The sequence below is a fragment of the Poecile atricapillus genome, chromosome 1, assembly GCF_030490865.1.
Source record: "Poecile atricapillus isolate bPoeAtr1 chromosome 1, bPoeAtr1.hap1, whole genome shotgun sequence".
Taxonomy (NCBI): Eukaryota; Metazoa; Chordata; class Aves; order Passeriformes; family Paridae; genus Poecile; species Poecile atricapillus.
Window position 1 is genome coordinate 111,002,673 of NC_081249.1, and position 27,651 is coordinate 111,030,323.

The window sequence follows — 27,651 nt, forward strand, 5'->3', positions numbered from 1 at the left end:
CAAGCACATCAACAAGACAACCAAACCTCTGAATACCCACAGGAGGCATGCAACAAACTCCAGCCTCCTCCTAGGACCCAAAAGCCTTGTGTTAGTGAAGAGAATAATAAATATCCCTTTAGACATTCATTCTTTCGAGACAATTCAGATCTTCCCCCAGAAGAGTCTCAGGAAGCTGCCACTGTCCCATATCAGCTACCAGGCTCCCAGGTCACTGCTTTTAGATTAATGACTCCATCTGCAGGAGCCTCTGGGTCTGTCCCAGGATATCTTTGTCAGTTGTCCTACTCGAGTTCAATCAAATGCCCAAGTGACAGCACAAAATGAACAACACCTAACCTCCCATACCTTTGCCTCACCTGGAGAAGGCCCCAGATTGATGTTCATGCTCTGAGACCAAAGAGCATGACCTTGCATTGCACGGGATGATGCCTTAACACATGGGCATGTGACACCAGGACAGCTCAGGCTTTTCTCCAAGCACAGAGGGGCTGGAGGGGGCTTAGCCACAGGCACAGCTTCCCAAGGACAGAAAGCAGGGGACACTGTGCCACACTGGGAGTTAGCCTGTGACATCCCCCCTGTCCTTGCTCCCTGTCTCTTTAGACCTTCAGTAATTCCTCTCTGAATTGCCTGCCTCTCCTAACATTACCAGGCAGCAGCGTGCGTCCCACTTCATTAAGCCTGTAAGCCACTGGCTGGATGATATCTGACTTGCATCCGTTTGCAATTTAAAACGGGCATTTGCTTCAGATCAAAGCAGCAGCGGCAGCAGGAGCAGAAATTAGCATCTCACAGTCTCTCTCTCCCCGGTTTCATTGCCACAGTGTGTCTCCCTCATTACCAGGGAAATGAAATGTCTTTACAGTTCAGGCTGTCTCTGCCTTTTTATCCCGCGGCCACCGCGTGAGGCATTACTGCCACATTTAACATCGATTGGTCATGGCCCTTCTCTTTCAAATGGGACAGTGGACCTCTCCTCTCTATTAGCATCCCACGAGGGGGCTGGGAGGAGTCACAGCCCCTCCTGGTATGCCATACTGCTTCCAGCAGACACACATTAATTCCCTCATGCTTAAAATTATGATAAAACCAGTGTTCTCCCCCCAGTGGGTCAATTTTCACACTTGGTCGGCAGCCCTAGAGTTGAATGTTCCTCTCACCCCTACAAGGAGCAGGTACAGCACAGGTACACACATTAATCTTGTCAGTCCCACACCACCACAAGCAGTATCTTTTCTGGGGAGTGCAGCTGGCTAAAAGCATGCTGAGCTGGTCCCTCCTGCCAGCTGTGGCAGCGAATGGAGCCAGATTCCACACTACCACCTCTCCTCCAGCCTTCCCACCTCGAGCCTCACAGCTGTACTGCTTCTGCCCTGCAAAGCATTACTCCTTTCCTGCCCTGTGCAACTGCAATTAAGTGTAACTGCAACGAAAACAACAATTATGTAATGCCATATTGTCTGCAGGAAGAAAAGAGGGAGGAGCAGATGATTTGAGAAGGACCAAAAAATCCAGCAGCAGGCAGATCCAAAGCAGCAGTTCCTTAATGGCTGAGGAAGGTTCAGAGTTCTGTGAGTGGTTCTGCTTTGTCTAAGATACCAAAGACCAAGGCCAAAGGACACATGAAACAAGCAGGGGCTGCAGGAACTAGCTGGAATGCAAAATAGCATCAAGTGAGACCAAAGCACATAATAAAAAAAAAAAAAAAATGCTTCTCTTATTTCCGGATTTTAAATATTTCATCACAGGAAGAAAACTGAATGTCAGATTTCAAAACAAACTCAGAGTTAATAGGAAGTAATGAAGAGATGCTACTTGAGAGGGAGCATCCCAGGAGAAGTCCAGGTCATTTGTTTGGAATAATTTATCAAAAGTTTGGCAACCTTGCTCAGCAGCCCTGCCTCAGCAGTCCAGGACAGCACGCTGCTCTTGTGCCCACTGCTCCAGGGCAGCAGGGCAGGCCAGGAAACCCTGAGCCACCAGCCACAAACTATCTCCCTGCTTGCAAACCACTTCCCACCACTCCTGCACAGCGACCAGCTCATCACCCACCCTCCCTCTTGCCAAAAAAGGTCCTCAGTGCAGGTTAGACACTGGTATGATCCTTTGTCCCACTGCATGCTGGATAAGTCACTGAGCACAGGCTTTCTTCCTGCCAGAGGAGCATTCCAGGAAGGATACACAATGCAGGGGTTCTATTCCCTTCTGTCCCACTCCACATCATCCATCCAAGCTGCAGGGGTGTGCTGCTCTCCCCTTGCCTTACAGTTTCCATACCTTCCTATGAAAACCTTCCACACACAACACAGCACTTCTATTTTTACAGCCCCATGCAACCACTTCCCAGTGGATTCATTCCTCATGGACCAAGCCCTGCATTGCCCTGTAAGCCTTTTAAACTGTTTTAAAAGCTGTGAAAGGACCCTAGATCTCCCTGCCACACAGGACATTCATTCCCTGGACAAGGACACGTGTTGGGGACGGGGTGCAGCAGGGGCACTGCTGTGCTGCTGCACTCTTTTCTCCCCTTCAGGTGAGGAATGGCTGTAGCAGCTAAATATCTGTTTTATCAGCTGTTCTAATTTATATCACAGGCTGAATTGGAACAAAAGGTGGTGATGGGAATGGGTGAAGGTGGCCAAGAGCCTCAGCAGCAAAATCAACACCCTCCTCCTGTCCCACTAAGCACACACATCTCTCTCCCTTCTCATACATTTACCTTAGCTGACAGAATTGTTCTCTTTAAAAATAGGACTGCTTTGGAGCTTTTGCTGTGATAAGTTACAACTCTAAGTTCACTTATGGAAAAAAATACATCTTAAACATTTAGCTGAAAGGTTTGGCAGTGACCCAGCAAAGCCAGAAGAAAAAACAGGGGGAAAAGCCCACTGCTGGAAAAACACACATTCTCCTTGCAGACCCTTTCATCAAGGCCCTAGGCACACTTACAAATTTAAATTAAAACCTCTACACCTGCATGAATAGAAAGCTGCTATTTATGGGGCTCTGGTTAACTCAGCAAAAATGGCACAGAAGAAGAAAGTGCCCTGTTGGTGGAGAAACCTCCCTCTCTCTGCCCACCTTTTCCCTCCCAGTCCACCAGACACAAAAATCTCATGCTGCAGCCATCTGCAGCTTTTTGTGTGCAGATCAGATGGCAGGAAAGATGCCTCCACAGAGCTGCCATGGGCTGCTGAGGTGGCTGAGTGAGGGGAACAGCACAATTCTGGGGGATGTACCAGACCCAGGTCACTCAGAGAGCTCACACTGCTTTTGGAGGCTGACACACACATGGGACTGCTACAGCAGGGTAGGGGCCACCCCCAGCACTCTGCTAATGAGTAGCAACCTAAATAATTCAGATTTTTGACTGGGAAGATGGTCATGATGAGGCTCATCCTAAGCCACATAAAGAATGGGCTGTCAAGACATCTATTAGTAGTTTGCTGTGGTAATACCTGAGGAAGTGTGAGACACCAAGTGAGGCGAATAGGGCAAAAATTTGTTTAAAAAGAAGTGGAAACTGAACACCATCTTTTAAACTATAATCCCTGGGGAGAAACAGGGACAAAGTAGTCAAAAGTACTAAAAAGAATGCAAGAAAAAAGCCAACCCACTACTTTTTTTTGTTTGTTTTGAACAAAACAGATGTATCTCCCTTGCAATATCCCTTGTGAGAAGGGATAAGGCATCATACATTCTTGACTTTACCAAGGTTCGTGCAGTAGGCTCCCAAGGTATTCTTGGGCAAACTAAGGAAACAAGCCAAATGCAAACCTGGATAAACAGCACAAAATTAGCAGATAAGCTACGTGCACAGATTTATTGTTAACAGCTGATAGTCAAAAGCAGTTCCTTCTTTCCTTCTCCACACCTTAGTACACTTACATCTCCTTTCCATATCCCCTAAACACAAGGCAGGTACCAGGTGGCCAAGTCACACTGCAGCCTTCCCTTGGTGGCACAACTCGCCTGCCTCCTCTCCTTCATCCACCTACCATTTCCATGAAACCTGTAGCAGTTTAATATCCTGGGAGCATCTGCTTCTCTGTCAAACAGTCAGAAACCGGCACATGAGTTAAAGCTTTATTGAGACGGGGCTAAGGCAGACGGTAGGCTCTTCCACAAACTGCTGCAGAAAGCTGTTCAACACCCCCATGGAAATGGGGTTTCATTCAGAGAGAAGTCAACAGCCTGAACATGAAGTGGAGACACAACTTGCCAGACAGCAAATCTGCAGGAGAGGAGGCCGATGATCACGAGCCAAGCACAAACAGTGGCGCGCTGTCACACGCAAAGAGAACATCAAACATCCCACTGGGATGTGTAAACGGCACATAACCCACAAGGCAGGGGGGAAACCTCTGCAGAGAGCCCCACGTGCAGCTCTGAGCACTCATGCTGTGGGAGAGGCAGCTGGGGTCAGGACAGCAAAGGGAAAAGCTGCACGGGGTCCAGAAAACATCCTGCAGGGAAAGACTGAGCAAGCTGGAACCAGCCAGCACAGACAGAGGTGGCTGAACAGGGAAACAGGAGCAGTAATCCTCAGATGTGTGCAAAAACTCCATTTTCAAGGGACTGAAGCACCTGCCAGTTCTTCAGGATAAAGCCAGGCAGCTTTCCTAATTGCAAAGAAAGTGAAAGAACAGATCATCTAGACAGGCTGTGGTGTCTCCAAATCTCTCTGTGGTCACAGGAAGCAGATTTGTAAGTCTCTGCTGTGGTTTCTATAAAGCTACTTTGGTCTGAGGACAGTGCTTAGAGTGTTGCTCTGATACCTGACCATCCAAATCCCTGGGACCACATCCCATTTTGCACAATTAGGGGTGGAATGTCCCTTGACTTATCAGGACTGGATAGAAATCTCCTTTCTTCCACTCATCAGCCAGACACTCTTCAGGTAGCAGAGCTCCTCAGCCTTGAAAAGGTGAGCCTGAGCTGGACTCCAGAGTACACAGGAGCTGCCCCACAAGCACAGACATGGCTTTTTTAATTACATGGGACAACCTGGCTGTGTCTTAAACCAGGTCTCAGCTTCCTGACCCACAGACAGCACAGGTACCAGGGGCTGGATGCTGTCTTCTCCTACAGCAGAAGCAAAAGAAGGAGCTGAGAACTTTGTACCCTGATCTCCAAGATGGTTTGGTGTCCACATCTTCCTTGTGGGCTCCAAGACTCCCTGCAAATCCTTTACTGGGTCAACAGGATTTGGTTTTTTGTGGATGGCTACGGTACCTCGGCTCTGGACTTTCTTCAGGCCCAGCCAGCCTTGCTCAGTCCTCATGCTCCTGTGACAGGTTTTGTGATGAAGACCCATTTCATTTTGGAGATGATGCTCTTTGAGCACAGGCATTCTCAGAAGGTGAAAACAGCAGTGTCCAAGAGTTTCCTGAGCAAAGAGTGGGCAAAGGCAAGGGTGATGACTTAAATGGGATATTCCACTTCCTGTTCTACCACTGGTTTTTAGCCTGGATACCACATAGATTTTATCAAGACACCCAAATTTAGTAGAAATGTGGTGGTTTTGTGTCACAGCGCAGAAAGAGCTGTTTTTTCCCTTATTCCTGCAGGGGAATAAAACCACTTCCATCCACAGTGGGAGATGCATACTGCAGGGACCTCAAATGTACCACAACAAACAGAGTAGGAAATGGGTGAGTATCTAACCTAAAGCACAGAAACACTTGTTAGGAAAACCCTGTTTGCTTAGTAATTCCAAAGCTGCTTCATTCCATCAAAAGCAAACACACAATCTCAAGGATTTATTGCAACAGCTACTACAAAACCATAAAAAGCCCCTCTGCAAGTGCTCAGTCCTCCTCAGCTGTCCAGCTCTGCTCCTCCAAGTTACATCTGCCTCTACAGACCAGCTAAGTTTTCTTGACCTCTTCTTTCCCTTCCAGTTCCATCATCCATCCTGTGATGTTGCCCTTCTTGTTTGTCCTGGATCTGCAGTACCAGCAGAAGACAGCAAGGGCCAGGAGAAGGATCAGAACCAATGGTAAGTATAAAATAAAGTTCAGCAGTGGTGGAGATGAGCAGATCCTAGACAAAACAGTTGACTCTGAAGGAAAAAAGAAATAAAAAGTCAGGCCCAAGCTAGTTTGAGTTTCTCTCTCCTACTGTTTGTCTAAGTTCTATTTTCTTAAAGCTTTTCCCTGAGTCTTCAACAGCTAATAATTTTTACGAATTCATACAGGCTAACTGAGAAGAAGAGGGAGAGAAATCAGGCAATCTGCCTCTATTTCTTGTCTGGGGAGGTCAGATAAGGCCCTGATTTGTTCATCTGAAACATATCAACAGAAACCACCCAGTTCTTCTGCTAACCCGCTCCAGACTGGGCTCAGTAAGGGAAAGCAACACACCCTGCCTGACACCAGTGACAGTGGCATGAGGTACAGGTCTGTCAGAGGCTGCACCACTGAGCAAGATGGGATAAGAGGAAAGCAAAGGGAACCAGATCAAGAGGTCCCTGTCCCCCCCCAGACACCTGCCCCTCCTTGTTACTGCTGATCTGCTATTGTATTTCATCCCCAAGGCAGCTGTGAGCACCATCCTCATCCCTGGCAGCTCCTGCAGAGCAGCTCCCCAGCTGAGGTGCAGGCTGCTGGGTACTTGAAAGACACCTGCATCACTGGAGGAACAGACATGCACACACATGGCCATCCCTCAAAAAAAAAAAAAAAAAATATATATATATATATATATAATTAAAATGAGAGGGATAAAGAAAAAACACCCAGCTAATCTTTTGCCATTTGTGAAAACCATGAAAACCGCTTGGCAAAAACACTAATTCAAAAACTGGAGGAGGATTTACTAGCAGTTACTGAGCAATTTTAGCAATAGTTACTCCACCAGTAATGGGTAACAAGAGATAGAGGGAGATGATGAAGGAGAAGTCTTGAGTAATGGAGAGAGCTGTGATGGAAAACAGCAGCAGCACAACAGCAGGGGGGATGAAGTGCTGTCAGTCCCTCTCTGTGCAGCTAAATCCAGATTAGCTCTGCTGTAGGTGCAAAGTCATGGGGGCAGGCTCCGTGCCTGGCTGTGGGAGGCACAGGGGAGGGGTCTTTAGGGTCACTCTTTCCATGCTGGCCAGCACTTGGAAGTCCTGCAGAAGCCATAACTCGTGTAGGCCCCCAGGCTGCCTTCAGGCATGGCAGCTCCAGGGCTGAAGGAGAGTACAAGTGCAAGATCCTCTCAGCTGGGTGCATCGTGATTGATTTCACAGTTTATATTTTTTCCTCCACATGGGTCATCTGAGCCTCCTATTTTCCCAAAGCAGCAACAACTCCTGTGTGTTACCTTCCTAAAAACACCGCATGCACCTGACTGAAACCTTTGCTTTTATTTACTTAAACTTGTGCATGCAGAATCCAGTCCTACCTTTGCAGCCAACATGCACCCCCACTCACCCCTAAGGGAACAGAGGCTGGTTTTAGAGACCTCAGTCTAGACAGACTTTCCAGAGAGGTCACCCCAAGAATTTTCCCCCCGAAACATTTTGGTTCTGGCCCCAGCATGGCTATGGGGGATGAGCCATGCAGGGTGATCAGCCCCTGGCACCCAGCAGTGTTACCTGGCGGGATGGTGGCGAGCTGGGTGTACCCAGAGCGTGCCAAGGCTCGCAGAGCCCAGTCCTTCCCCTCGCTCTGCTGCTGCCATTCCTGCAGCTGGCAGTAATAGGCCCCAGCATCTCCCCTCTCCACGCTGAGCAGTGTCAGGCTGAAGTCGCCAGCGGAGGGGCGGCGGAGGTACAGCCGCCCTGCCAGGCGCTCCTGCGGGTACTCCACGATGCCATGGTGGTGCAGGGTCAGCAGGCAGCTGTCACCACCACTGCTCCCCACCTGGAACCAGGTGGCTGAGAGGTGTGTGTCGGGCAGGAGGGCACCCTGCAGCCGGCAGGGCAGCGTCACCACCTCGCCCTCCCTCGCGGAGATGCTGCGGTTGGTCCTCTCCATCTGCAGCTCGCGCTCTGGGGGAGAGTGCAAGCAGAAGGAGATGTTGTGGTGTTGTACTGTTGTAAAAACCGCTTCTGCCTGCACCCACAAGCTGATAGGAACCTTCTGGAGCAAAGGGTGAGGGATTGGAATGGCCTCTTGCAGGAGCCTCTGCTGGATAGACACAGGCCCCTTGCTCCTGTCCATTCTCCCTGGGGAGTCGTGTCCCCACCTTCCCCATCATTTCTGTCCCCCATGCAGTAATACTTCCTACCCCCTCCAAATAAGTGATAAAGGCATCCTTTGGACCAACAGCTATTTAGGAAGCTGGAATTCTCTGATCCACTTTATTTAGAGCTGGAGTGAGGCTGAGGGAGGGAGGAACTGAGCCAGGGAGACCCACCATGCACCCCAGAGGTGCAGTGATTAAGGTGAGAGCAGCTGAACCTCCAGTCTTGTTTCTTAGCAGCAACGTGCTGCAGGGTAAGGAAAACCAAGTGTTTTCCTTCAGGGTGCTCAGGAGCATCAGGTAAGGGCTGCTTCTCTATTCAACAGCATTGTACAACCACCCAAGTGCACCAGGTGTTGCAGGGAAAAGAAAAAGGTCACAATTCACTTTGTTATGAAGCATTTGACTACATCTGCCAGTAGCAAAGAGAGCAGCTCGGTTGGTTTGGGAGGATGTGGTAAATCTTCCTAATTCCCTATTTCCCTTTGAGAGGCACTGACAGCTCCTGTATCCCTAAGCCTCAGATCCAGCACAGGAGCTGCTGCTTCTCCTAAGCCCTGCCAGCTTAGGAGAGGCCTGGCAGGGGTCTGTCATGAATTGATCCAACCTTCTTCAGCAGCACCTGTACAAGGGACACCACCTGCTCACCTGGGAGTCTGAACCTCAGCGTGGTCCTTCCCGATGCTCCCTCTCCGAGCTTGTACCAGCGATCCACCAGCCAGAGCCACTCCTCTACCACACAGTAGTACCTGCCCTGGTCCCCGAGGTTTGCAGACAGAATCTGCAGCTGGAATGTGTTGCTGGACACCCTCTGGCTCAGGAACCGGGACTTTTGTGCAGGAGAGCTGAATTCAGACCCGTATTCCAGTATGCTGCTGTAGCTGGCCCTGACGATTTGCAGGGGCATCGCATCTGCCAGAGGAGGCAGGAGGTACCAGGTAACAGCAAACTCCGAATTTTTCGGGGCAAATACAACCCTGCACTCAATGGCTGCGTTACCACTGGCAATTTCCACAGAGCTGTCTTGCGTAGCAACCTGAAGCTTGCTTTCTGAAATGGAGAAAGAAAACCGTCATGACAGCGCAGGGACACTGACAAGGAGAGGAATAAAGCTGTCCTGAGAGAAACACACTGAAAGAGGAGTAAGGAAGAGGGTGCACAGAGGACAAAGACATGTTAGGGGATGCTGGAGCAGAGGGTGAAGGAAGGAGGGAAAGAGCAAATCTACACACCCTTGTTCAAACAATAGCAGGGAACAACAGGAGAGTAGAAGAGGAGGTGCCTTGGTGGCCACGGAGCAGGAATGGGGGATGGAGGCAGCCATTGTGTTGGAGCTTGGAGGGAGAGCCTCTGTCTGAAGCAAATGTGTCTGTCTACCACTGCTTCCATCATCAGGCTCACACCTACGTGACAAAACCAGCTCACGCCTTTGGAGACTGTGAACAAGTGTCTTTTATCACTGAGAGACTACAGAGCCCCTGTGGGTCTCACTAACAGTTGCCATCTCAGATGTTCGCTGTGGTTATTAATCCAAAACCACAGCACAGAGTCCTGCACACCCTGAGGTCACACCCAGTGATTGTTCAGTGCTGTGCAGTTGAGGAGAGCAGAGGGAAGGTGCTGCCTGGGCAGCAGGCGCTGCTGATCCTGATGTGTCTGTGCTGCTCCTGCTTTGAGGGAACCTCCTCCCACAGTTCATCACCTGTTGCTGGAACTTCTCCTCCAGCAGTGAGAAGGCTGCAAATCCATATCTTTAAAGGTCCTCCAACCACCTGCATTTCCCCTCCACCCTCCCCTCCATGCTGAGCCTCGACCTCTGTCAGATGGAGTCAGCAGTCAGGGGAAGGAATATACACAGGGATCCACCCTTGGGTAGGGAGAAAATACTCAGCAGGAGACACCATCAGGATTTTAGGGGGCCATAGACTGAGTTTCCATTCTTAGCACTTTCCTTGCATATGAGCTGAGCAGCAGGACACCCTCTGCCACAGAGGCCGGGGACAACTGAGCTCCCTTAAGGCTCAGCCCCTGGGTGCTGATCTGGGGGCAGGCAGCAGAAGACACACTGAGATGGTCCCTCAGAATGTCTCAGACCCCTGCCCTTGGCCACAGGCTCAGCAGGGCACTCTCCTTCACAGTCCTCTCCCAAGGGATGTGATGGCAGCAGGTTGTGGAGAGGGCTTTGGGACAGGAGGGGGCTGCAGCTTCTCCCACAGGAGCTGAGGGGAAAGAGAGACGCTGCAGGAGAAAGCTTGCACATTTCCTCTTCCTTCAAGCATTTCTTCTCAAAACTCAAGCAATCCATTTCAGAGGCCTCCACTGCCTATCTTGAGACTGGTCAAAGCAAAATATCCCAACTGATATCTCTCTACATCTCTGTAGAGCCTCTGCCTCTTTGTGAAATCCGCCAACAAAAACCTCCCTGCTTATTCTTTTCTCTTTGTAACCCATTACTCTTCCTTCTCTCTGCAGACAAACACATTTTCACCCAAGGGTTGGTGGTTTCCTCCACAGAGGCACTTGCACGAGTCCCAGTATCTGCTTACTGCCTCACTTTAGTGGTGAGGATTTCCACAGCAGCACTCACCAGGATGTCTGGGAGGTGGATGCTCCCAAGGGATCACAGTGCTGTCCTGTGTTTCACAGTGTGCATTTACTGCTCTGGAGAAAGAGTTATGGGCAAAAAGCAGAAGAGAGGGGACAGTAGTCACCCTAATTAGGGCACTGTGCAAATTCATCAGATCCACCATGAAATTCACACAGACTTGAGCACACCTGGCAGCTAGATGCAAGTTGATATCTTAAACTTCAGTACTTAAAAGCATACCCATCCCAGAGCTGGCTCTGTGGGAGCACAAACCTTCAGAGGGAGGACACAAAAGCCATCTGGAGATGGTTCTGGGCAGCCTGCTCTAGGTGGCCCTGCTTGCACAGGGAGGTGGACCAGGTGACCTCCAGAGGTCCCTGCCAATCTCCACCATTCTGTGTTTCTGTGACAGGTGAAGTGATCACACTGGAAAAAATAAGATTCTTAATTCATCTGCTCGGTACCAAGGATACCACTCAGCCAGTCAGTGAACTGCCAGGGGACAAGGGGGCAGGTAGGGTCTTGCTTGAGTGTGGCCTAGCCTGACACCTTTGGGGGCAGAAAATGCTCCAGAGAAGGAAAAGCTACTAGAGCTCAGAGAGGAGGCACAGGAACCACTGCCTTGAGTGCTTGATTTTGATGAGGAGAATTGTTACACTCTCGGAGATCACCTCAAGAGGAAGCAGAGCACTTGCTGCAAAGCCCCTTTGTTTTAGCTCCTCTCTCTACTGCTAAAGATCAATTACCAAAAGGGCAAAGCAGCTGCCTGCCTCTTCCTTTCTCACGTAAAGCCATGGTGCTGTTTTCCCTTTCATTTTCAATTTAATTAACCGAGCTGAGCATCTCACCACCCGTTTCCCTGTGAACCTTGCCTGCTGACGCTTGGTTTTCTGCCTGGCCCGGGAGCAGTGGAGCAGGCAGAAGGGCACAGCCCATGTGGGCTGCTGGCCTGAGGGACACAAGGTGAAAAAGCCCCTGCAGCTCACCCCAGAGTGGGGGAAGCAGCTGCACTGAGAGGCTCAAGGAGCACTAATAATGAAATCCCACCTAAGGTATTGGAAAGGGAAAAGATCTCTCCTCTCTCCCCGCCTGTTAAAATCTTTCATGGATGCCCCTCCCATCTGAAGATGGCCCACAGACCACAGCAACACATAAACTCCTAAAGTTTATGACTAATATCAAGGAGTAAACAAAGTGCTGAAGCAAAAAGTCAAGAACTCCACTATCTCTGCAGGCTCCAGCTGTAAGGTTTTATAAGAGGAGAAGCAGGCTGGTGATTTTTATGATTTGCAGCTTCATTTTCTGCAGCTTTGCCCCAACCCCATTGCTGCCTGAGCCAGCTTCCTCCCCACACTTCCCTACCCTCCCAAATACCCTTCACTGGCTCCTGCTGCCTTTCCAAGGGAGATGTCATTAGAGCCAGCAGGGACCTCCCACTGTGCATCACCCTCTCCCAGTTCCACTCTTTACAGCACCACAGTCTCCAGCAACAGCTGCAGCACGTTTGGAGCCAAATGTTGTATTCTCACGCTGCTGCCATCTCCTCTGTGTGGATGCTCTGCCATTAGGCCTGCTCATCTTAATGCCATTTACACTAGAGATGTGTGCCCAAAGGTGCTGATTGTTGTCACCTCAGTGCTACCCTGCCCCAGCTGGTGGTAGCTCCAGTGTTCAACAGAGCATCCCAGCAGTCGGCTCCACAGGGGTGAGGAATGAATAACAGCGGAACAGGAGAGAGCACCAGAAAAAAGAGCCCAGACAGGGAAGAAAATGTATTAGCTTATGCCACAGCAAATCCATCCAGTTAAAAAACATGAAAAATGCATAATTTCAGTTCACTGGGTTGTGATTCTGAAAATCCGAGGATTTTAGAGGAAGGAGCACTTAGTGCATGAAAAAAAAAAAAAAAGAGCAAGAACTCTCCTTTGCTGGCAGAACAGACACCGGGGCAAAAAAAATAAAGCAGCCCATATTCTCAGGCCTGCCTCCAGAGGCTCAGAGGCTCTGGCCAGGACAAACCCCACAGCTCTGGAGCAGCCCCAGCTGCGAGCAGGGCACGCTGACACCGTGGTGCTGCCAGGGACGGCAGGGAGCAGGCGCATGGCAGGGTGGTGGGGTCTGCTTGCAGCATCTCTCTTCCATAAGAGGACCAGGCTCCCAGCGGGATGCTGGCAGGAGGGATGGCAGCACAGACCCTGCCTGCAGGGGTGGCCATAAAAGGGAACCCTGGGCAGGGCCCCAGCCGTGCTGGGGATGAGATACCTCCCCACCGAGTCCCTGGCACCCTGAGGCTCAGTGCTGGCTCCCAGCCCGGCACAGAGGCCTGGTGCTTTCTCTGCATACCTTGAATATTCTGGTCAGGGAACACAGACATATCCCAGCATCAGCTTCAGGGGCTGGTCTGTCTCCACTGCCTCCCAGAAACCCACACCATGGGGTTTACCTCACACCCCAAACATTCAGCTGGGCTTCCTGGGGGGCACTGCTTCTTTCCAGAAACCAGGCTTAAAATCCTAGTGGCAAGGCTGATCCCTGTGTGCCTGGTGTAATCTGCAAACAAATACATACTGCCACTCGCCAACACCAAATTTGTCCCCAAGGTTTTGTCAGGAGCTGAGGAAGCACCAGAACAGGCAGCACCATCTCCTGCAGCCCTGGGAGGTGACCCTGCTGGGGACACCCCAGACATCAGTGGCCCTGGTTACGTTTGATGGATTTAAAGTTGCAGGAGAGACCTCTGCTGAAGGCTCTGCTTACCTGGCAGCACCACTTTTATTCCCACGGCATTGGAGCTGGTGCTGGCCGCTGGCTGCCCCAGGGGCATGATGTTCCTCCTCCAGACCTCCACCTCACACTGGTACATCCCCTCGTTGGCAGGCAAGGCGCTGTGGATGTGCAGCCTGAAGGAGGTGTCAGTCTTCACCAGCTGGGCTTTCCCCTGGAGCTGTGGCTGTGCTGTCCCCCAGACCACAGTGCCACTGGGAAAGGCCCTGACCAGCTCCTGAAAGGGACCCGTGGGCAGGCTGGGCTGGAAAAGCCACCTCACAGACGCTGGCACCTCCTCCAGGGTGTAGCTGGCGTTCACTTGGCAGAAGAGCTCAAAACTCTGCCCGTAAGTGACGGTGGCAATTCGGCTGCTCAGCGTGGCGTGCAGACCCAGACCTGCTCGGGAGGAGACAGCCCTTGGCATGGGGACAGAAGTCCTGCCCTGTGCCACCCCACCCATGCAGCCTTGAGCACTGCAGGGCCATGGCACTGCTGCTGCTCCTCTGCCACTGCTGCTCTCCACTTAATTGCACTGTGCTCTGCCAACCCCATGCAGCCCTTGGCCCTCTCCTACCTCCCACTTTCCCAGAAAACTCTGTGTATCCTCTTTTCCAGGGTCCCCACTCGTACACCAGAAGAGCCAGGGATCCTCTGCTGATGCTGCTCTCCCATTTGCTGCTTCCTTCCACTAAAGCTTAACAATTCCTGTGGCCTGACTGGTGCTCTCAGGCACCCAGCCCAACAGCAAGAAAGGAGAACCATGCTAAATCACACCCAAAAAGCTGCCTCTCCATAAAGGCACCCCAGAAGGAAGGACATGGTCACTTGCACACTGTAGAGGTTAGAGGCTCTGCACTCAGAGAAGAGGGCAGGGGAAGCAATCAGCACCAGGGGTGTATCCGATCAATACCACCAGAAAACTCCGCAAGTAGCTTGGCTGATTACTGCAAGTAATTATGCTGCTAGAACAGATATTTTGTATTTCAGCTTAAGGACAAAGGCCTGCTGAGCAAGATGCTGCCCTTCAGGTCTCCCAGCATTTCAGCTGTTGTCCCAAAACACACCATGGAGGACTCTAGCATCCTGGTAGAAATGGGGAAACTAAAGCACTGCGGGGCTAAGTGAAAGACTAGATAAATCTTGATGTTGGAAAAGGAAAGGAGTTGGGGAAATGCCTGAAATTTTCAACCAGCGTTTCCCTGTGGATTTGGAGAAGGCTTTGTGGTTGTGTTTTTTCTGTTTTGTTTTGCTGTGTTTTTTTCTGTTTAATGTCTTTCTTTGGGATGTGGATACATATAGAATTAGTTAAGAAACAAAGTCCCAGCAGGCAGCTCCTGCTACATCAGAATAACCATTATCTAGTTATGACAAGGAAACCAAGAGCCTCCCACACACTTTTCTTAGAGTGGTTTGTCAAAAATCATCCATCCAAAACAGGGAGAGTTCATTCATCATTTCCCTGATGGAAATGACAATGATCCCCCTCCCCATACATACCTGTTCTGCTGGGTTTTCCTGTGATTTTCAGGAGTAGCAGCGGATGTTGCTCACAGTTTTCAGTACCAAAGATACAGGATGACACAGACTCCTCAGAATTCTACCTATTTTCCCCAAAATTTACTGCAGAGACTGGACTAAAGGTTTACACTTTCTTGACAGCTACTGTGTCTGTCATGCTAATATTTGCTAAAGCAAATGCTTTTCCCATTATCTATCAAAAACCATATGGCACATTTGCACTCTTGCTGCCCCTGTCAAGATGAGGCCAGACCTAAAGCATTCTCCAGCCAAGGATCCTGCAGGCTTTACCCAGAAGAGCAGCTGTTAGGATTTACTAACCTATTGGCTTCACGTTGACTTGTATGCCTGATGACACATTGGTCTGGATGCTGTGCAAGTCTCCAGGAGTCTTCATTTCCGACACAGAGCACTGGTACGTGCCCTTGTCCTCCAGCCCCACCTCAGAGATGCTGAGGACATAAACTGCGTTGCTTGGCTTGAATGCTCGGAGCTGCCCCAGCTTGGCTCTCTCCTGGTATCCTTCCTCCCAAATCAATACCCCATGGGGGTCAACCTTGGCCACTTCCATCTCATTGAGGAGCCAAATCACTTTAAAGTGCCTGCTGCTGTTCTTTGGGGCTCCCACCACACAAGTGAGCTGCAGGGTGTCCCCTTCAGAAAGGGAGCGCTCAGCAGCAGCGATGTCCACGGAGAGGTCTCTGCCTGTGGGCAATCAAAAACAAGGAGGGTGGTGGGTGGCCCTGCCCGTGCTCCCCTCCTGGCCTTGCAGAGGGCAACGGGAGGGAATTCTCTGTTAAAACATTTTCTTTCACAAGAAAAGAGATCAGGAGGGCAAACTTTGACCCTGGGGGGAGCAGTTGCAGGTGAAGGAAGTGCCAGAACCCCGGGGTGCTGAGTTCCCCTGATAAGAGCAGATAAACCCAACAGAGCAGAGCATCCTCTCTGTTGGGACAGCCTTTGGCCACAGCCAGCCCCTGCTCAGCTCAGGCATCCGAAATGAGGGCTGCCCAAACTCAGAGGCATCAGCTTTTGCAGGTGCTGCTCTGTCTCACCCTCCTGGAGCTGTTTTACCTCATGGCACACCTATCTGTAAGCTAAAAAGGGGCACAAAGGGGTTTCATCACAGTGGTAGTTTGAACTCTGCTGCTTGTGGCAGAAAAATGTGCATGAAGGGCTGGCATTCAAGCAGCTTGTCTGAAACTACTGTGGCTGTTCCTGCATGCTGAGGCCACCAGTGGCTACTGTGGGTTGTGGGCAAGAGATGGTCTCCAAGCTGGAAAGGATTTGGGTTAAGTTCCTACAGAAAGCAGAAATGTCAAGACTTGTCACAGCATAGGGAAGCAGGAAAGAAGCAAGAGGAGGTGGACCCTTCCCCCCATAACAATTAGCAGTAGGTGCTGAGCAAAGAAGACAGTGACAGGGGGAACCTAAAGTCTTCTTCCCCTTGGCAGACCCTCTTGGGCAGTCAGTCAGCTGTGTCTGAGGTGAGGACCCCATCTCTGGGTCCTGTGATACCATTCACCTTCCTCGCTGGGCATTCAACCCCCCTGATTCCTGGCATCAGCCTGGCTGGACTGTGGCTGCAAGCAGGAGACCCACTGGGTACCCCAAAATCCTGTGCCATGACCCCACAGAGCACTGGCATGGCCAAAAGCTGGAGGAAGGACTGAGCCCAGGTTCCCTGGCTCACCCCACTCTGTCTCCCTGGGTCACTGTGGTGCCCCCTGAGACTCAAAACAAGGGAAAGGTTACATGCTGTAGTTTGGAAGTAAAACAGAGCAGCTCCCAGACCACAACTGGAAGGGCTCAAATAATTTATTGGAAATGAGTACCCTGTGAATTTAAACACTGGTTCATAAACAGTTTGTGAACAGGAATCCCAGCTGCTGCAGATATGTTTGGCATTCCTAAATATTTGCAGCAGAGTTTATAGAAACCGATGGAGCAGTTAGCCACGGTCAGAGTGGTCGATGGCTCTGGGAGCGATGGGGTGCTCAGCCCTGCAGCCTGGGCTCCCCCACTGGATGCTGGAGGAAGAAACCAGCCCTGCATCCTTGATGGAGGGCTTGCACAGCCACTGCTGTCCCACCATGGCAGTACCAGGAGCACCAATACTGCCACCATCACCTCCCTCCTACCTCTAACAGTTACCACGGGACAAATACCAAACCCTGACAAGGATTCTCTATTTCTAAAAGATCCCATGGCTCTGAGGCCTGAATCCAAACACTACCAAGATGTCTTCAACAAGAGGATGCATGGAAGTGCATTGACTGCCATTGCTCCCCAAGCAGCAGCAGGCCTGGAAAGCCCTTGCTGCACACAGTGCACAATGAGGGGAATAAAGCTTTGCCAGTCAGACAGGTTTCAGGAAGCAGACTGACAAGAGACCACACTTCCCTCCCCCTCCTGCTGATACCTTGCTCCCCTGAGCCACATATGAGCGCTGTTTCTTTGGTTTCCTGCTCTGACTCACCACCCTGCCATGAGACATCAGTTCCCCTCACTGCCCCAGCTCTGCGGCCTCCTTCACCCACCCTGAGGTGTGGGGACAGCGTACACCACCTCCACAGGCAGGCTTTCAGCGGGAGACTTGCTCCAATTTCACTGCACGCTATGTTAAAGGACACCAACTAGCCACAAACCTTGTCTTGGCTGCTTTGAGCTAAAGCTTACTGGTGAGAGAGAGAGATTCTCCCTTCCCCTGGGCACTCCCACACACCTGGGGGAAGAGCAGGGCGAGGGACCGCAGCCAGTGAACGCTTGTGGCAGGAGGGATGGCAGGCAGGGTGCTCAGAGGAATGGCCTAATGAACAGCAGCACCAGCTGCTCTGGAAACCAGCAGGGACAGACCAGCCAGCCCCAACAAGAGGCCTGCAGCACACACAGGCCATCCCCGTGTCCCTCCATGCCTGTGGCTGCAGCACAGTGACGAGCAGCTGACTGAGGTGCACTTTTTTAAGGCCACGAGAGCCTCGAGGCAGCGAAACAGCTCCGGATTTCCCCACACTGGGGGGTTTAAAGCTGCCAAGGATGATCCAGGCTGCTGTGGGCACGCGCTGTGCCCTCTGCCAGTGCCTCGCACGGGTCTGTGAGGTTGTGGGCTTTGCTGCTGGTGTCGGGGATTGGGCTGCATGAGCAGCCAAAGCACCAAGAGCTCCTGGACCAGGAGCTGCCATGGCCCTGAGCCCAGCCCACCCCCTCGGTGTCCAGCCAGACCCACCAGTGTGGCCCTGGGCTGCAGCAGAGGCAGTGAAATCTGCTGTAGAGCCTTGAATGCACAGGGGAGTCTGAAAACCCGAGAGTTTGCAAAAGCCTTACCCTGGCTCACAACTGCCAGCGAAGTCCTCTCTGTTTGCTTGCAGGAGATGTCCTTCCATGTCTCGTCAGGATCCTCAATCCACTCAGCTGCCTCACAGTACAGCTGTCCCTGGTCAGATGGCTTCACCCTCCTGATGACAAGCTTGTAGGTGCTGTTCCCAACCTTGCTCAGCTGCACATCCCCCTCCAGAAACCTCTGCTCATAGGAGGGCCCTGGCTTCAGGATGAAGTCCTTGGAGAGGGTGAGGATCTCCTTGGCACGGTGCTCTCCTGCTGCTCCCTGAAGAAGGTGCCAGCCAACTGAGAGATGGGTGTGCTGGGCCGTGGACTTGGACACCTCACAGGTCAGCTCCACCGTATCCCCTTCCATGCGAGTGAGGGCCTGGGGGGCCATGGAAGCCGAGAGTGTGTCTGGAATCACTGAGCATGGGGGAGAAACACAGAATCACAGAATATCCTGAGCTGAAATGGACCCACAAGAATTGCTGAGTCCAGCTCCTGTCCCAGGACAACTCCCAAGAAACTGCAACCACGGCCTAAGGGAACTGACAGCACAGGAGAAAAATCTTCTGTAGCTGACTGACAAGGCTTCCATCAGCTTATGCTGAGGTGTGAAGTGACTAAAACCTCAGCAAACAAGAAAAACAGTGAATCTCTTTGCAGTGCCCTCTTCAGTCAAACTACAGTCAGTATCAATTAGGCAGCCCCAAGGAGATTAGAATCCATTCCCCCACTATCCCAAATGTAGACTGGTGCAACACCAAGATAAAGGAGAAAACAGGGCTGAACACCGAGTAGAAGTACCATACCACCACGTAGACTTGGTGTGCTCACAGTAGGGCCTTTCCCTCTGTTTCTCCACCCCATTGCCTTCCTCCCCAGTTGTCTGCAAGAACTGCTACCTCCCTCCATCTGTGGGTATCCCACTCGGGTCAATTCCCACACCCCAACCTGGGAAGACAACAGCAGTTAATGCACAGAGCCTAGAAATTCCTGCCTTCCTAAGTGCCCAGCTGCAACATGCTGTGTCTGTGTCAGGAGCTGAAGTCATGGGGGAGAAGAAGCTTCCTTTCCCTCCCCTTGCTCTGGCTGGGAGGCAATAACCAGGGGATATGTGGACAAACCTACCTCAGCCCCACTAACCACCCCTTCCCCCAGCTGTCCCTCTGACAGATGAGCACTTCTCCCCAGTGCAAAGGTGGGGACAGTAGAGACCTGCCCCACAGGGCTCTCAGTCAGGAGATTGATCCCACACCTGAGAGGTTCATCTTGGCGCTGTAGCTGCCGAAGTACCTCTCGTCGGTGTTGGGCGTGTGGCACTCGTACTGGCCGGCGTCGCGGTCCTGCAGCTCGGTGATGTGCAGCAGGACGGCGTCCCCCTGCAGCCGCTCCACGAAGATGCCCCGGCTGCGCACACGCTGGGTGTAGATGGCGTAGGGGAAGGAGGGGTCCACGGTGCTGACGATCTGCACCTCCCGCTCGGGGGCCGAGGGCAGGTAGATGGACCACTGGAAGTTCTGCTCCGCCGGGCCCTGGTAGCCGCTCACCTTGCACCACAGGGTGACGTGGGACCCCTCCGTGCGGTACAGGGGTCCCTGCTGGACAGTCACCACCCGCTGGCCAGTGCTCAGACCTGTCAGCACACACGGTGTTTGCAGGGGTACAGTTCCATGAACAAGTCCTGTCACTACAGAGCCCTGAACTTTCTTGTCTCCTGCCACACCGGGGGTCGCACGACAGAGACCAGAGCCAGAGGGCTGCTGAGCCCATTCATGCCTGAAGAGCCTTTCACAGGCAGGAGAGGAAGCAGCAACCAGGCTGAAATCGCTGGAGGAAGCTTGTGGTGTGTTCAAATTAAGTGGGCCAAGATCTCAGGTCCTGCAGAAAGTGTGGGGGACAGGGAGGAGGGGGGCAGACCTGATCACTGCCAGAGAAGGAGATGCAGAGATGGCTGCTGCAGAGATGCTCCACAGACAGAAACGGAGGAGAGCACAGGAGAAGGAGTAGGCAAGAGCTCCTCTGGAGGCAGGGGACACCAGGAAGCATCAAGAGCTCCCTCCATTTCTGCTTGCAGAGGGTCTGGGGATTGCCACCCACAGACCCTCCCCTTCCATATAGCTCCCATCAGTGACATTCACTCTGTGCATGCCCAGCATGCACACCAAGCGGAATGCCCACAGGACATGGGCCAAAAAACAGCCGTGATGGCCAGGGAAGAGAGGTGGTGACAGCACTGCCTAGGAAACCTTCAGAAATTCCCCCCCAGTGGAAGAGGGAGTGAGGTAACACCCTCCACACTGCAATCAGCCACTCAACGGGGATGTGGCTGTTCCCACACCAAAACCCTCTTAAGGTTTGGGCTTTCATTTTGGAGTGAAAACACAGTGCAAAAGGAGCAGATGCTGATGCACCTCTTCCTATGGCAACTGAGCCATAGCAGTGCTGGCTGAGCCCCCCATGCCCTGCTTTCCCCACAACACTTCCAAGAAAGCTCCGGTCACTGGGCAGGGTACTCACCCAGGAGAAGGAGGAGGAGGAAGAGGAAAGCAGCTGCCAGGCACTGTGGCAGCCCCATGGGAATCCACTCTCCTTGAATCCACTCCCAGAGGGGCAGTGGTGGGTTCTCATGGGCGATGGCAACAGCCGCTCTGCTAAATAGAAGGTGGCTGGGAGGAAACTGTCTGTCACTGGTGGTTTCCTCTGCTTAGAATGGCAGGGAGAAGTCACGGAGCAGAGTGCATCAGCAAAGTAACACCCTCTGGGAGGTGACAGCCAGTGCCCTGTCCCCAGGCCACCTGGGCAAGCGTGACGATGCCCAAAGCCCCTTCTGTCACTGTGCCCATGCCAGATGCCCACCTGTGGGCACCTGCTGGCTGTGGCTTTGCTGTAGAGCAGCTTCTCCCTGCTAACAGCAAGGAGGGGACAAGGGGCTGGATTCCAGGAAGGGATGGAAGAAGATTTCTAGGGCTGAAGGTTCCTCCAGCTATTTATTTCCCATGGCTGCAGACAGCAGCATGATGCCTTAGGTACAGGCTAGGGCAGCACAGCGTTCCTTAAGGATGGCTGATCAAGTTCTGCCTCACAGTGCAGTGGGGTGTCTCTCCCACACCACCCCCTCCACTGTGTGGTCAGGAGAATCCTAACAGCGAGTCCAGCTGGCTTGTTGGTTCTTGAAGGATCACCACCAGGAATTGCCCAGGGACTCTGTCCTGTATGCACATCCCATGGGCAGGCTGTGGGATGTGGGAGATCCTGGCCCAGCACTTCTCACAGGAGCAATGAGACCACAGGGAGCTGCACTGCAGGGATGAGGTCAGGAAGCTCTGGCATATTCCCAGAGATAAGTGCTGTGGCTGCATTGCCTGGGACATGCCTCTGCTCCTGCTGGCAGGTGCCAGGGGTGTCCTGGGACATGGCGGGAGGCTGATAGGGGCACATCCTGGGCAGGGAAAACCCAATCTCTGAGGCATGTAGCCAAAACACTAGAGACAGGCTCAGAGACACTGCTGAAATTATTTGTTTGTTTTTTTTGGTTTAGTGGGGTTTAGTGGTTTTGATTTTTTTGTTTGTTTGGGGGATTTTTGGGGTGGGGTTTTCTTTGTTTTGAGGTTGTTGGGGTTTTTTTCCCCAGGTGGCACAAAGCATTTCTCCCTGAGCCATGCTGCTCCTGCTGCAAGAGGGATTGACTGAATGACTTAATTAGCTCAGGGATTCACAAGCAAAAACCAATCATAAAACAACTCCTCTTGCTTGATCTCAGGGGACATCCAGAGGGAATGAGATTCATGTAAAGACCCAAAACAAACATGAGGTCCCTCCTTTCACCATTTATAAAACCAACTCATATGACAGCCTGAGGGGCTGGGAGGTGCAAGCAGAGGCCCCTTGCAGCAAGGCTCGACCCCCCCATCAGCTGGCTCCTCATCAGCTCCCCAGAAAGCCAAATCCAGACCAGGGCATGGGCTGTGGCAGCAGGCAGAGGTGCCTGCAGGATTCTACATGTACGCCAAGGAGGCTCTGTGCCCTGTGGCAGCAGGGCACAGCCATGCACAGAGCCATAACTGTGTGGCAGGCTTACGTTCCCTGCTGCAGGATTAAACCTTCCCATTTCAGAAGGAAAATGGAAAAAAGGGAAAAAATGGAAAAGGATGGAGAGGTTTGCTTTCCAAGAGCAACCCACTGCCAGCAGTGCCCTGGGGGATCATCCCGTTGACAGCAAGCCAACCCACTTACCACTTTGGAGGAGGGAAAAGCATCAAAAGCATCTCTGCTACAGTGACAGAGTAAATGGAAAGGAAACTTGGAGTTCAAGCTCAGTGAGCTTCCAACAGTCAATGTGCAGATAAACACACACTCGGGGACAGTTTAACTCCAAGCTTGCAACTCTAATGATGCATGAGTCGCAGTTTACATTTGCAGTGGAGAAACTGGGGAGAACAGGATTGCCTGGCCCAGCCCTATCCCTGGCAATAATGATGCTCTGTGGACAAAACCAACAGCTCCCTCTTCCAGGGACTGCACAGTCTAAAACTCCCTCTCTTCCTCCCTGGGAAATTAGTGCAACCAGACATACAGCAGGGCAGAGTGAAGGAAAGGGGATCAGATAATTCTTTACGAAGACAGAATTGTCATTAAAAGCCACATCAGAGAGTCCAAATCCATGGGGAGAAAGATTCCCTTGCCCTATTTTCCCAGGCATGACACCAGACAGGAAATAACAGGGAAATATGCTTCTTGGATAGCACAGAGTGTCCCTGCCTGTACCTGCACAGAGCAGAGGACTTGCCTCCTCTGAGCCAGATGGTGCATGAGCCCAGGCACTCCACTTGGTGAACTGAAGGCTCTTAGGGAATGAACACTCTTGGCCTCTGGCTCCTGGAACAGCCTGGCTACTGCCAGCACCACAGCAGGGCCACCTGTCAGCACACCCCAGCAGGGTACAGGTATCTCCCACTCCAGAGCATAGCTGGAGATTGGGCTGCCCAGAACACTGGCTTTGCCTTTCATGCTCTGTAATTATTCTCCTTCCTCCTGCCTCTCCCTGGATCCCTTCAAAGGCGCCCTTTTTGGGCTCAGCCACTTTGGGTCAAAACTTTCCAGACAAATGCCACCAAAAATGCAGCATGGAAAGTTTTACCAAGCCCAGTGCAGTGAGATGGAGGCTCTGCCATCATCCACAGTGACTGTGCGACCTCTTGGCTAGACACTCAACTTACACACTGCAGTGAGCCTGGGGAGAGATGGGAATCAGGCAGGACCAGCCCCACATCAGGACAGAAAGGCTGAGGAGGAAGCTGCTGAGGATGAAGGAGGTGACCCAGTAAACAGTGTTTATTTTTAGGGGGAGGAGTCTGTTGAGACCCAAATACTAAGGCAAGCACAGGGGAAAGGCTGTAGTAACCCAGATCCCAGTCTGGCTTTATGTCTCCCATGAGTTCCCTCACCCCATGTGGGCGCCTGGGGTTAGGGAAGCTGTGGTTTCCTGTGCCTGCAGCCATCACATTCATTGCTGCCTTCCACTGAAGAGTCACAACAAGTGCCACCATCCAAAGGAGATCAGACCTCAAACCGTGGCACAGGCAAATCCAGCTTTGCACAGGAAGGGTTTTCAGCCACTGCCAAGGTTGATTGCTCAAGGCTGATTGATAGGAAATAAAACCTAGCTCATAAAAAGGAGAGTTTCCCTGTGGGCTTTTGTCATTGTTATCAATATCCCAGGTGAAAGCAAACTGCTCTGGGAGAGGCAGGAGTTCCAGGGCCTCTGCTCAGCCCCAAGGATCTGCCACCTCCTCACCCCATCCCAGCCAGCCCTCAGCAGTGCCCTGCCCAGCACAGCTCTGCCAGCAGCCTGGGGCTCCCTGGGCTCCAGAGCAGGTGGCAAGAGGAGCTAGACACTAATCTCAGACAGTGAGGTCCCAGCAGAGAGGCTGAAGGGGGAAAAGCCAACACAGGCCTCTCCTTCCAGCCCCCGTGAGCTTGTGCATCCTGCCCTGAGGCAGCGTGGGTGGGAGCCCTGCTTTTGAAAGGAAGGGAAAGGCAGGGAAAGGCACCCCAGTGCCTGTGGAAACACCTCTGTGCCTTGCAAAGAGCAGCTGCAGACAGCCCCCAACATTGCAGCCTGCTCTTGTGATCAAATGGGGAGGGGGAATGCAGCCCAGGGGTGCAGGCTATAGGCAAGCTCTCCTCAGCAGCTCTGTCTCCCACCCAGAAATGCCATTGAAATATGCCCACGGTGACTGTGGAGAGGCAGAAGGACAGGAGGGATGGAAGCTGCAGCTCTGAAAGCAAGAGGCTGGCGCCAGGCAGGGTGGGGGGGACACGGGGAAGAGCGCAGCATTAGCCGGGATAATCTGGCAGTCTTGGGGGACGCGCCAGAAGCCTACAGATAATCAGGGGAGCTGGCACAACAGGCTTTGAAGTCTGCCATCAGGTTTTCTCAGCCCGGCTCAGACATCAAAGGCAGCTGGTTACTGCCCCCAATTACAGAGAGAGCCGGCCTGCTGCCTTGCCTTCCCCAAGGCCGGCGGCTCAGCCGCGCTCCCCCGGGCACACTCTCACGGCCAGAAACCTCCTGACAAAGCATAAATGCCCAAATCCCTCTGGCTCCTGCTGGAGCCAGGCTCGCTTTGCCGGCAGCTCGCCTCGCTGCCACGTGGCTTCCACCTTGGGCTGTGGGAGCCAAGCGAGATCTCGGTGGATACACATCGCCCCACTGATGTGGAGCCTGCCAGTCCCAGGAAAACCAGACAGCCACAAAAAATAAAAGGGGAAGATGAGCAAAAGTGAAGAAAATAACAGCCTTTTCTCATGGTGGTGGGAAAGTTTGCTGCCTTTAGTCAAATCTTGCGTGGCCCTCATGGGACATGTATCAATGCATGGCAAGGTCAGGATCTTCATGAGCAAAACCCCACGGCAGCACAGAAAGGTTGTTTGGGTCGGTTTGCACTGAAAAAAACCCCACAATACAGTACAGCAACTGAAAACAAATTATTAAAACCACAAACAAAACAATAGAAATTGAAATCTAAGAGCAGAACTGGCTGAGAAGCAGGGAAACACCTGTCTCCTACAGCTGCAGCTTCTAAGGACTCTGGCCATGCTGAGCAGCAAACAGCCGAGGACACGCACGTCTCTTTTCAATGAACCAGAGTTCGCTCTTATTTGCGCCATCATTTCCACTGGGGAAAAAAAAAGTCAAAGAACAGTGCAGCCTCCATAAATCCTGGTGATCCCCCTCATGCAGGGCCTGATCACGTCACCGTGAAGTCTCCAAGTGCAGCCCCCCTGCCCAGCCCAGCAGCACCAGGAGCTGCTCCACGCCGCCCCCGGACCGCTCTGTGCTGGCATTTGAAGCAGCATCAGCATCTTTTACGCAAGCAGCATCATGAAAGGCTCTTTGAAGCAGAGCAGCAGAGGGATGCGCCTGGTTGTTTCAGCTCCCGATGGACAGGGAGCCAGGGCAGAGGCTGGGGAAGAGAGGAGGGAGGTTAACAGAGGGATAGGAGAGCAGTCACAGTGGGCTGGTGTTGGGGAGGAATTTCAGTAGGGGAACACAGGACGGTGTTATGTGTTGGGAGAGAAACTAGGTTTTCATTTTAAGCTGCTTATTTAGGTCTCTAAGTTATGGAGATTCTGCACTTCAAAACTAATTAGATTGACAGAGCTTGGATTCGATTACAGGATTTCCAGAAGCAAGAGGGTTTGAAAAAAATAAAATTAAATAGCTGGCCTGGAAATGCTAGCAAGAGAATTAAACACCCGTTGCTGCAACCAATTGTTAAATACTTCTAGGCTGGGAAAATGACGACTCCAGTTCCCAAAACCCACTGCACCACTGGCTGCAGCAGGGAGGTGCTCTCCTAACAAACCCAAGTGGAATATGCACAAAAGCATGTTTCCCAGTCCTAGAGGCAGGCACCCTAGAGGGTTCCAAGGCACTTCAGGAAGCACGTGCCTCTCCAGAGGCAGTGTGTGAATCTGGAAGTGCATGGATTGTTCCCTGACCTAGGCTACTGCAGTGAGCAGAGAATCCAGGAGCTGTAGGCAACTGCAGGGCTGGAGCTGAAGAGGGAGGAGATGGAGGTCCCATGGAGCAGCACTTGGGCTGACAAGGGAAACCTTACCACATAAAACCCCGCCACCTACACAGACAGAAAGTCCCATCCTTACCAGCCAGGACACTGAAATGTTTTCTGCACCAGAGGAGTGGGGTCAGCCCAGCACTGCCCAAAACATGGGCCCATTACACAGCTGTGCTCCTGAAATGACAAAGCAAGGGAGCAGTGGCAGAACTACTCTTACAGCTCACCTTCCATCAAAGCCTTTGCTCCTCTTCCTGAAAGAACTCCCTCTTTCCCACTCTGAGATCACAGGAATAGCAGTGGCTTTGCAAGGCTCAACAGCAGAGCCAAAGTGGCCCTTTTTAAAATCCCAGAACTGCCAGCTTCAGTACCTCTTGAAACTCCTAGAGTTTCTATCCTCTCTCATATATTCTATCCATATATTCTCTCATATATTCTATCCATATATGCAGGTGTCCAGAGAAACTCAGCTTGGGGCCTGAGGGGTTGCCAGGGGAACCTTGCCTCCCAATGTAGCATCAACATGATGTGCTGGGTTTGTTTAGCTACTGGAGAGCTGTACCTGGCCACGCTCTGGTTCCTGTATGTCACCTTTTCACCCTCCTCAGGTTTGGGAAGAGCACTCTGGACAGCAGCACCCCACACAAGCACCACAAGAGCAGAGCACACTGTAGGCAATACTGAGGCTGTTATCCTCCATTTAGACTACAGAACGATGTCTTGGCTATCGTCACAGAAAGGCTAAGTTATATTTACTCTGAGCCAAACAAATTCCCTTCAAACAAAAGGCAGGAGCTGCAGTGAACTCCAGGGAAAGCCTGCAGGGTACACTGCTTTGATTAAACAGAGATGGCAGGAAGAGTTGCAAATGTACACAGTACATCTCACTTGTTTGTGCTCGGATTGTCAGTCTCAGTGTGAAAGCAGCTCCCCCTTCAACGTTGCCACTGAAGGGCTGGATAAAGGATGTGCTCAGTACTGCAACACAAAAGCAGCAGCTATCTTCCTTTTGCCTGACACCTTCCACACAAGAGAGCCTGCAGAACTCCCCTGCTACTCCCAGGGACTTGGAGAACAGTTCTCACCACTGAAATGTGGGTCTCAGTCGAGCTGGGAAGAGGTGACACTCTGGCAACACGCTGCTGCCACCACTGACACGAGGTAAAGGAGGGTTTAAAGACAGCAGTGCCATGCCCAAGG

The 27,651-nt window shown here is 51.9% G+C and overlaps 1 protein-coding gene across 1 annotated transcript; it reads right to left on the minus strand.

Annotated features, from left to right (window-relative positions):
- Positions 1-5,258: 5,258 nt before the first annotated feature.
- LOC131581377 (immunoglobulin superfamily member 3-like) lies at positions 5,259-21,062 on the minus strand. The gene is made up of 8 exons (XM_058843538.1): positions 20,888-21,062; positions 19,626-20,003; positions 18,371-18,790; positions 15,368-15,751; positions 13,520-13,924; positions 8,824-9,225; positions 7,586-7,981; positions 5,259-6,067 (listed from the first exon to the last, which is right to left on the minus strand). The coding sequence occupies exons 1-8, from the start codon at positions 20,943-20,945 to the stop codon at positions 5,874-5,876; spliced, it is 2,637 nt and encodes an 878-aa protein (XP_058699521.1). The 5' UTR covers positions 20,946-21,062; the 3' UTR covers positions 5,259-5,873.
- Positions 21,063-27,651: the final 6,589 nt, after the last annotated feature.